The sequence below is a fragment of the Rattus norvegicus genome, chromosome 1 (genome assembly GCF_036323735.1).
Source record: "Rattus norvegicus strain BN/NHsdMcwi chromosome 1, GRCr8, whole genome shotgun sequence".
Taxonomy (NCBI): Eukaryota; Metazoa; Chordata; class Mammalia; order Rodentia; family Muridae; genus Rattus; species Rattus norvegicus.
In genome coordinates this window covers 79,100,739-79,110,671 of record NC_086019.1, presented here as the reverse complement: position 1 = coordinate 79,110,671, position 9,933 = coordinate 79,100,739, and the positions used below count along the sequence as shown (strand labels likewise).

The window sequence follows — 9,933 nt, the reverse complement described above, 5'->3', positions numbered from 1 at the left end:
AGTGAGGATGGGTCAATATATAAGGAATGAATAGGGCTGTGGGAGAGGTCAGGAACGAGAGTCCGCCTTTTGGGAGAGACATTACATGAATACACCTTCAAACTCTTAAAAGAGGCATCACTGAGGACAGATTTGACTTTTAGTTGGTGGCACCCCACCACTGTCCTGCTTCTGCACCCCTTCCCGCGTAAAACTCGGCTATTTATGTGTACAAAAGTGGAGTGCAGGGAGGGAGGAGTTGCGGGAATCAAGATACTACAGACCAATGACATCATCCAGCTGGAAGTCAGCATTGGAGCAGCAGTGGGCATTGGGATGCTGCATTCCAGTGAGGGCATCCCCACTGGGCTTGGTGGCCGTCGTCTCGCCGCGCTCCGCGTCCATGACGCCTAACACTGCGTCCAGCATAGAGGGGCCCAGGTCCAGGTGGAAGGACAGTAGCGGGTCTGCAGGTGAAGGAACTCGGAGACCAGGCACAGAGGCCTGTGGAACTGCAGGTGGAGGGACAGAATGTGGGGCCACAACTGGTGGGGCTCCAGCCTCCGGAGGTGGACCACCCCCGTGCCTATTCAGGAATGAGGTGTCTCCGAAGGCATCGCCACTGCTTCCCACGTGCAATGTGTGCCTGAAGTCTCCAAGGGGTGCTGAGATAGAGAGTGCTCCACGCTCCAGTCGCTTCTTTGGCTGTGCAGGGCCCACCTGCTTCAACAACGCCATCTGTGGGGACATAGGCATATGAGCTGCCTCATCCAGGAGCCCCAACTCTGTGTCTCTATCCCACATAGTCAGCCACAGAATGCTCTCATAAAACAGGATTAGGTGGGACTGTTACCGGTTAACAATGAGGAAGCAAGGTCACTACTGCTGAACTCAGTGACATACTTAGGTTTTCCTGAGTCTAACATGTCCATAACTATATCTGGTCTTTGCTACTTTGTGGGTTGTTCTTATCACCCTTTATAACCCTCCCCACCCCATTTCATCCCCTAACACTAATTTCTTTACTTTTGTTTCTTCTTTTTTCTTTGATCATGGCTACCAGCATACTGCAAACAGCCTCCCTAAACAACCAAGAACTACCAGCCTCTCTCAGGGCCCTCACATTTATGTAACCCTTGAAAAGTTTCCAGAATTCCAAATGTCACAAAATCACAAAATCACAAAAAAAAAAAAAAAAAAAAATCTGCAGCTGGCAAACCCACACTTCTGCTAGAGCTCTAGGCAAATCACAGCTGCTGAAGAAAGTCTGAAGCAGCCCCACATCCCTACACCGGGGATTAAAATGAATGAACATTCTAATATTTTTTTAAACAAAAATTCCAAAAGTCTCACTATGCATGACGATTATGCTATTTGGGTCACCCCAACAAAAATATTTGAGCATTCCTGGAGAACAGGTACCAAAAAATTATTTTTGGAGTGCTTTCCATCAAGGCTAATAAAAAATATAACTTCAGTTAGCATTAGCTACGGGTTTAGAATAGATGATTACCAATGCCCATTCTCAGAGCAGGGGAGTCTCTGTCCACTTAATATCCAAAACACTGGTCTAAGGCCAACCACACATTCAATCACCCTCCCCTCCGTACACATTGAAGAAGTGGGCTGCATCAGAGACTTCAAAGGCCCTGGTCTGTTTGGTAACTAGTCTGTCTCTTTTTTTTCTCTGGTTGAAGACTCCTGCGCTCCTCACCTCGTGGTCCAGACTGAATTGTAATCCGGCTTAAACTGGGGTCTCTCCTGGCCTTGGAGGCTACCTCTCTGACGCCTTTTTCCTTCTTTCTCCCGGCGGGATCTCACCTGACAAAACAAGTATCGCGTCCTACCTGGTAGGGGTTCCAGGACCTAGGCATGTGGCCTGAGTGCCACCGCTGCACGCTGGGTCCTGCACCCTTGAGTCCCAGGAGCCCCACCTCCGAGCTCTCTGGTTTCACAAGCTGGGAGTTACCCTGCTTTCCTCCCTCACATTCCAGGAGTCCGGGGTTCTTCATTCTCTATCGTTTACTGCCCTCCTCCTTCAGACTCAGGAAATTAGCCCCCAGAGTCTGGCAAGCCCCCACTGTGGTTCCTTCTTACCTGCACCGGGAATAAGCTTCAGCCCCTCTCGGGGGCCATAGCAGCCTCCCAACCCAACACCGAGTCAACGCCCAGTGAGAGTTGGCCTCTTGTCCCAGACTGAGAGGGTTAAGCCATAGGCCCCTCCCAACCTTCCTTATTCCCTCAAAATTTGCCTCTAGGATTTAAAGGACTAGAAAGCCTTGTTGGTAGTAAACCTAAAGGCCCTTTGAAGGGATTGTGGGGGTAGGTGGAGATCAGGACTGAGCATAGTGGAAGCCAGAGCAGAGCTAGGGGGGGATGGACCGTCGCGCCCCCAGCCTGGCCCCTCCCCCGCCTAGCCTGGAATTTCCTGAAACCAGGGAAGTCTGGCTGTTTAGAAGACTAATTTTTTCCAGACTACAGCTGTTGGGGCAGTGGTGACCGCGCGTGCTTGTGCGTGTGTGTTGTGTGTGTGCGCCCGTGCGTGTGCGCGTGTGCGTGAGAGGGGGGAGTGGAGTGGAGGGGGAGAGGAGGAGAGGGGGGAGTGGAGGGGGAGAGAAAGAGAGAGAGAGAGAGAGAGGTGAGAGGGGGGAGTGGAGTGGAGGGGGAGAGGAGGAGAGGGGGGAGTGGAGGGGGAGAGAAAGAGAGAGAGAGAGAGAGAGAGAGAGAGAGAGAGAGAGAGAGAGAGAGAGAGAGAGAGAGAGAGTTGAGAAGAGAGAGATGGATGGGAAAGAAGTGCTATAGCGCTGTGAGATTGCCCTGGAGAGTTCCCCAGGATATTCCTATTTGCAACCATCTTCCAAAGAAGGATCTTTACTCTGAATGTCTGTGTCTGTAGACAACACACTAGCATCCAAAACACTCTTCTGAAGTTGATGGAGCATAGCAGGAGTGAAGGTGTTTGGGGGTTGTGAGGTGTGTGTGCTGTTCCCAAGTGTGGTGTGGTTTATGATAAAATCTCCAGAAAGTTGGAAGGCTCAGAGGGAGACCCAGTTACACATCTAATAAATAAGCCCCTTTGAGACACGCTGAAGGTCTATACTGGGAACTTGTACAGCCCAGGGAGGAGGGAGCACATTCAGAGAAAGTTAGAGGTAGGCATGGTAGTTAGTATAGGCCTTGATAGTACAGGGAGAATTCCCCAGTGTTTATAGAGATACTTTGGGAGGTCTGCAGGAGGCACTGGAGTCAGGGACTCTGGACAGGATACACAGAAAGCACATGGAACACAGACACACAGGAAATCAAATAGAAAAGAAATGACTTTGGTAGACTCAGAGGTCACCTTGAAAGCCACTAGGAGAAATCTAAATCAGAATGACACATAACTGCTGGTCCATGTGTTTGCAGCTTTTTAACAGGAGCCAGCTTACTGAATTAGTCTAGACACCTGTCAACAGATAGATGATTGGATAAAGAAGTGGTGGTGTATGTTCCCAAAGGGGTTTTGGGCAGCCTTGAAGAAAAGCATAATTATGTCATTTTTGAGAAAGTGAATAGAACTGGAGGTTCAACAATCCCTACTTATAAAGAAGACAACTATAACTCATTTGCACAATCACCCCCACACAACTCCACCCCCACCTGCACACATTGCTGTTGATGAATTGTTTTGTTGGTGAGAGTAGGGATTGAAACTGGGGCCTTCTACATGCTAGTTAAACTCTGTACCACCGAGCTATAGACCACTCCCTCCTGTAGGAATAATGTTTTTGTGCACAGTGCACAGATTATCCTCTATCCTGTACCCTGCTTTTCAGACAGGGTCTTTCATTGAGTAACCCAGGCTGAACTTAAATTTCACTTCCTTCCACTTCAGTATCCTGGATAGCTGAGGTGACAGTGTCTCACTATGTAGCTCTGGCTGGCCTGGAACTTTCTATGTGGGTCAAATTATTCTCAAAGTCACAGAGATCTGATTGCCTCTATTCTCCAAAGTTCCAGGATTAGAGATGTGTCACTTTGCCTGGCTGTTTATGAATTTTATTAGCTTTATTGAGTTACCTATTCTGGGTGTGCATGTTTTTACACTTCATCAACATTGCAACAAATATATAGTTAAGATATATAATGTAATTATAACATTTGTAACATGTGACAAAAAATGACATATGTGACAGGTCAAGGGGGCAATGTACACACACAACTCTTGTCTGTTGTGTGAGGTAACCCACACAAGGGCTCAGAGGCTAGTGTGAGGATGTCTTTGATTCAATTCATTCTGCCAGCTTCAATGACCCTCAGAGATCATCCAAGAGCAGTGGTTCTCAATTTTTGGGTTGAGACCTCTTTGGGGGTTAAAAGACCCTCCCACAGGCATCAGATATCACATATCCTCCCTATTCAGTATTTATACTACCACTCATAACAGTAGCAAAATAATTACAGTTATAGAGTAGCAACAAAAATAATTTCGTGGTTAGGGTTCACCACAACGTGAGCAACTGTATTAAAGGGTGGCAGCATTAGGAAGGTTGAGAACCACTGATCTTGGAGGATGTAGTGGGCTGGAGCAGAGCCAGCTACAAGAGCATACACTTTGTGTGCCCAGGGATATGTGATCACAAATGCCTGGAGCTTGTTTTAATGCTCAGCAGACCCCCACTTGCAATTCCTCATTTTAGAGAACAGGCTCCTTTATGCTTGAACTAAACACTAAAACTCATAGATTATGAGGCTGATTTCTCAGGGAAAAGAAAAAAGAAGGTAAGGCCTGGAGCAAAAATCTACCCAGAAGTGCAAAGTTTGAGTGATAAGAAGGAGGGAACCCCTGAGGCAAGGCCACTGCAGTAGCAGGAGAAAGGGGGAGGAGGGATTGAGGGTAGGCCTCTTGAGTCCAAGAAGAAATCCAGTGACAATAAAATAATAAACATAAACAAAATCAACAGAGTTGCCAGATTTAATAACATCCCAGGCTGGGGGTGTGGGTAGGAGATGGTTGAAGAGGACCAATGGGGGAAAGCAAGGCTAGAATCAGGAAAAGAGAGGAAGGGAGGCTCCAAGGAGGCCAGGTCAGGCTGGGGAAGTGAGATAGATTATCTACAGGGAGGATTAGGGTCATAGAAGGGTTTCCTTTCTTTCTTGGTTTTGATACATTCACTACGATTTTGGCCTTGTCTGCCCTCAGTAGAAGAGGAAACACCTAGCCTCAAAGAGACTTTGTGTGCCAGGGTGGGGGGCTACCAAAGGAGCCTGCTCAGAGGAGTAGGGGAGGAGGAGGGAGGAAAAAGGATTGTGGGAGGGCGTGACTGGGAGGGAGGTGGTGAGCAGGATGTAAAATGAATAAGTAAAAAAATAAATAGTTTTGGGCTGGAGAGATGGCTCAGTGGTTAAGAGCACTGACTGCTCTTCCAAAGGTCCTGAGTTCAAATCCCAGCAACCACATGGTGGCTCACAACCATCTGTAATGAGATCTGATGCCCTCTTCTGGTGTGTCTGAAGACAGCTACAGTGTACTTAAATATAATAAATAAATAAATCTTAAAAAAAATAAATAAATAGTTTTAGTTTTATTTCTTTTCTTTTTCTTTTCTCTTTATATTTTTCAAAACAGGGTTTCTCTGTGTAGACCTGGCTGTCCTGGAACTCACTCTGTAGACCAGGCTGGCCTAGAACTCAGAGATCTCCCAGCTCTGGCTACTAAGTGCTGGGATTAAAAGGCATGTACCACCACTGCCTGATTTTGTTTCAAAATAATTCTTTTTCAGAATAATTTTTCAGTGATATTGAGGATACACAAATACATCATTCTCTTGTGGAGGAATCTTCAATAAGGCTTTCATGACTGCTGATCTAGTTTCTATCTTATTACTATTTTTAGTAATTTTTGAAAGTATAATATAATTATATTATTTCTCCCCTTTACTTTCCTCCTTAAATCTCTTTTTTGCACCACCCTTTCTCTCAAACTCACAGCCCCATTTTTGTCTTCAGTTGTTGCTACATACTTACATACACATACATAATTATAAACTCCTAAATACATAAACCCAAGCTGTTCAGCTTGTGTCAGGTTACCTGTATGCATATGATCTTAGGGCTGACCACTTGGCATTGGGAAACCAATTTGGTGTGGGATGTGGGGGTGGGAACTAATCCTTCCCTGTGGTATTCCTCCTTCTTCTTGTATAAGGTAGCAACCTTATGCATGTCTTGAAGTTAGTTTTCAGGGTACAGTTCCTGACATGGGCAGGGACTCTTACAATTTGGGAATTTGGGCTGAACCTTTTCACTCTCAAATGTTTTTATTTGGGGCTGAATAATTTCCTATCTCTTTTTTACTCTCTCTCTCTCTCTCTCTCTCTCTCTCTCTCTCTCTCTCTCTCTGTCTGTCTTTCTTTGTCTCTATTACCCTCTCAACTCCCTTCCCCATGCCCTGAATAAACTCTATTCTATACAATACCACTGTGTGGCTAGTCCCTCAGGAGGGAAGGATGCCTCAGCATGGGCCCACACTGACTGCACATCCACCAAACATATTCCTCTCTATATCTGTTTTTATAAAACACAGCACCCAGAAGAGCAAACGTTCTTAATTGTTGATCTATATCTCCAGATCCTTACTTACTTACATACTTGCTTATTTATTTATTTATTTATTTAGTTAGTTAGTTAGTTAGTTAGTTAGTTAGTTACATAATCTCTTACTGACTAAAGCCAGAGCTCACACATGTGGTAGGCTGTCTGGCCAGCAAACCCCTGAGGTCCATCTATTTTCACTCCCTCAATGCTAGGTTTATAGGCAATGTTATTCTGTATGGGTTGTGGGTTTTTGAAACTTTTTTTAAAAAATTGCAGTTAGAGAGGTGGCTTAGTGGTTAACTGTTTCTGCAGAGGACCCAAGTGCTATTCCTAGTAGCCAGGTCAGATGGCTCACAATCACTTGTAATTCCAGTCCCAGGAGATCCAGCGTCAGGTTCTATGGCCTCTCTGGGCACCCTAACTCATGTGCATACACATACAGACACACAAGCACACAGATAATTAAGAATAAAAGTACACCTTAAAATTCATTTGTGTGTTTAGAGGGCAGTAAGAGGGCAATCTATGGAGGTCAGAGGATAAGCCTATATAGTTGGTTCTCTCAGTCCACATTTCTATGGGGCTGGATATTTTTTGTCCCAAAGGTCACCCTGTGAGCGTCTGTTCAGCAGAAGTCCCTAGGCTCTGACTGTGAGATTCTTCCAGATATTTCTCACATGTCTCATTTGCAAGGCCAAAAGTGTTTCCAGGCTTTCTCTAGACTTCTATAGAGAGAACATCTTGTGTATTCTGTGGATGCATCACCTGTCAATTAAAAAACCTATGGCCTATAGGAAAGGGTAGGATAGAAGGTGGGACACCAGGAGGCAGAAAGGATTCTGAGATAGAACCAGACACTAGGAGATTTGCCCAGAGAAGATGTAACTAGACGGATGCATAGTACCTGAGTAATCTGGATATGGAATCTAATCTAGGAGTCATAAGTCCAAGATCAGAACAGATCTGGGGTTGGGTCCTCAAAATGCTAGGGCCCATGGACACAAAGTCCAAGCATTTTCTCACCTATCCTCTCCATAACCTTGGGGCGCACACTTCAGTGGGACGGGAGGAGTTAGAAAAACTCAGATCACAACACAGACACTACTGCCAAATATTCCTGAGTAGGAAAATCATCTTTGGGGTATTCAACACTCATATAGATTGTGTTTAAAGAACATGCACTGTTCTTTAAGTAATCAGAAATCGTATGAGATGATTTTTGAAAACTGCTTGTATAGTAGCACACACCTAGAATCCCAGCACACGGGTGTCAAGAATATCAGGTGTTCAGAGTCAGCCTCAGCTCATAATCCAGCTGAGAGATGTGTGTCTGTGTTTGTGTTTGTGTGTGCATTGGGAAGAGGGCAGTGTATGAGACAATGACTCACTATACTTCTTTCTTACATTTAATTATTTTTTGCATTACTCACCATATATAAAAACAGTTTTAAAGAGAAAGAAAGCATAAACTTTAGTGAAACAAAAGTAAGGAATAAAAAAACAAATGGCTGGGTGGTGGCGGTGCACAGTTTAAATCCCAGCACTCAGGAGGGAGGCAGAGGTAGGCAGACCTCTGAGTTTGAGGCCAGCCTGGTCTACTGAGCAAGTTCCAGGGCAGCCAGGTCTACACAGTGAAACTCTGCCTCAAAAAAATCCAAATACCAAACAACAAACAAAATCACAGTAGCATCTGAGAGTTATTCAAAGCTCAAAACCTTCCAAAAAATATCTTAAATCCCTTCCTTATAATTATGGGGATGGTAGGAGTTGATTAGTTGCTGCAAAAGTATTTGTGTGTGTGTGTGTGTGTGTGTGTGTGTGTGTGTGTGTGTGTGTGTATGTGTGTCATTGTTGATATTTGCCATTTGATATTGGAATATACTTTTTTTTAATTTTCTTGACTCATTCATTCACTGTGTGCACACACAAACGCACGTGCCATAGCACAGCACATGAGTGAAGGCTGGTGGACAACTTGATGAGGTTGGTTCTTCTTCTACCATGTACGTCCTGGAAATCCAACTCAGGTTGTCAGACTTGGCAGCAAACACCTGTACACTGAGACATCTTGATATCCTTGAATTCATTCTTAATAGATTTAGTTATGACATAACTAAAATAATAAATGTGATTACATCATCATCATCATCACCATTATCATTGTTCTGTAGATTGAACTCAGGCTTTGCCTCATGTACCACATTCTCCCCACTTCTCATCAGCCCTCAAACACTTATTCAAGCTTCTCAATTACTTTGCAGGGAAAACACTTCCATAAACAGCAGGATGCAGAAAACATTTCCCAAGAGTCTTTCAAGTTCTAAAACTAAGATTTCTGTGCAAAGAAGTAAACAAACATCTCATGGCAAAACATGTAGATTGTCCTGATTCCTATTCTGATTTAAAAAGATGTGCTTGAGTCTAGATATAATGATTTTAATAACTCTAGTCTAAAAATGCTATTCATTTAGCTCAAACCTATTGATGAAAATAAAAGCAGGCAACCCTGGGGTCTCAAATTCAGGCCAAGCACAACATAACCAAACCAAACAAAAGGCTCAAAGGATTTAGTAATAACCCAGAGAATTGCTGTGGTTTTGAGTGAGAGCTGGGTTCTGAGGGTTGAGTGGGAAGCAAGGTTGGGGTAGGAAGAGAGGAAAGAGTATAACACATAAAAGAGAGTCGGAGGACTGGAGAGATGACTCAGTGGTTAAGAGCACTGGTTGCTCTTCCAGAGGTCCTGAGTTCAAATCCCAGCAACCACATGGTGGCTCACAACCATCTGTAATGTGATCTGATGCCCTCTTCTAGTGTGTCTGAAACAGCTACAGAGTACTCATATACATTAAATAAATAAATCTTTTTTTTAAAAAAGAGAGAGAGTAGGAAACACTGGGTGCCTTGCAGGAGGTGAAGGCCTGGGAGATAGAATGGGTAGGCTAAGAAAAAGTTCTTTTCTATTTTATGGAATAGTTTGAGGATTATTGGTATTAAGTCTTCTTTGAAAATCTGATAGAATTCTGCACTAAACCCATCTGAGCTTTTTGTTGTTGTTGTTGGGAGACTTTTAATGACTGCTTCTATTTCTTTATGGTCTATGGGACTATTTAGATGGTTTATCTGATCCTGATTTAACTTTGGTACCTGGTATTTGTCTAGAAAATTGTCTATGTCATCCCAGACTTTCCAGTTTTGTTGAGTATAGGCTTTTGTAGTGGGATCTGATGATTTTTTTTAAATTTCCTCAGTTTCTGTTGTTTTGTCTCCCTTTTCATTTCTGATTTTGTTAATTTGGATACTGTCTCTGTGCCCTCTGGTTAGTCTGGCTAAGGGTTTACCGATCTTGTTGATTTTCTCAAAGAACCAGCTCCTGGT

The 9,933-nt window shown here is 44.1% G+C and overlaps 1 protein-coding gene across 4 annotated transcripts; it reads right to left on the bottom strand.

Annotated features, from left to right (window-relative positions):
- Positions 1–121: 121 nt before the first annotated feature.
- On the bottom strand, positions 122–2,636 carry Cdc42ep5 (CDC42 effector protein 5). 4 transcript variants are annotated; one of them, XM_008758944.4, is made up of 3 exons: positions 2,077–2,529; positions 1,694–1,800; positions 122–717 (listed from the first exon to the last, which is right to left on the bottom strand). In XM_008758944.4, the coding sequence occupies exon 3, from the start codon at positions 715–717 to the stop codon at positions 256–258; it is 462 nt and encodes a 153-aa protein (XP_008757166.1). In that variant the 5' UTR covers positions 1,694–1,800; positions 2,077–2,529; the 3' UTR covers positions 122–255. The 4 variants fall into 4 exon arrangements, with proteins under 4 accessions (XP_008757166.1, XP_008757167.1, XP_006228279.1 ...); XM_008758945.4 differs by lacking the exon at positions 1,694–1,800 and having other exon boundaries at positions 2,077–2,636; XM_006228217.4 differs by lacking the exons at positions 1,694–1,800; positions 2,077–2,529 and adding an exon at positions 1,827–2,046.
- Positions 2,637–9,933: the final 7,297 nt, after the last annotated feature.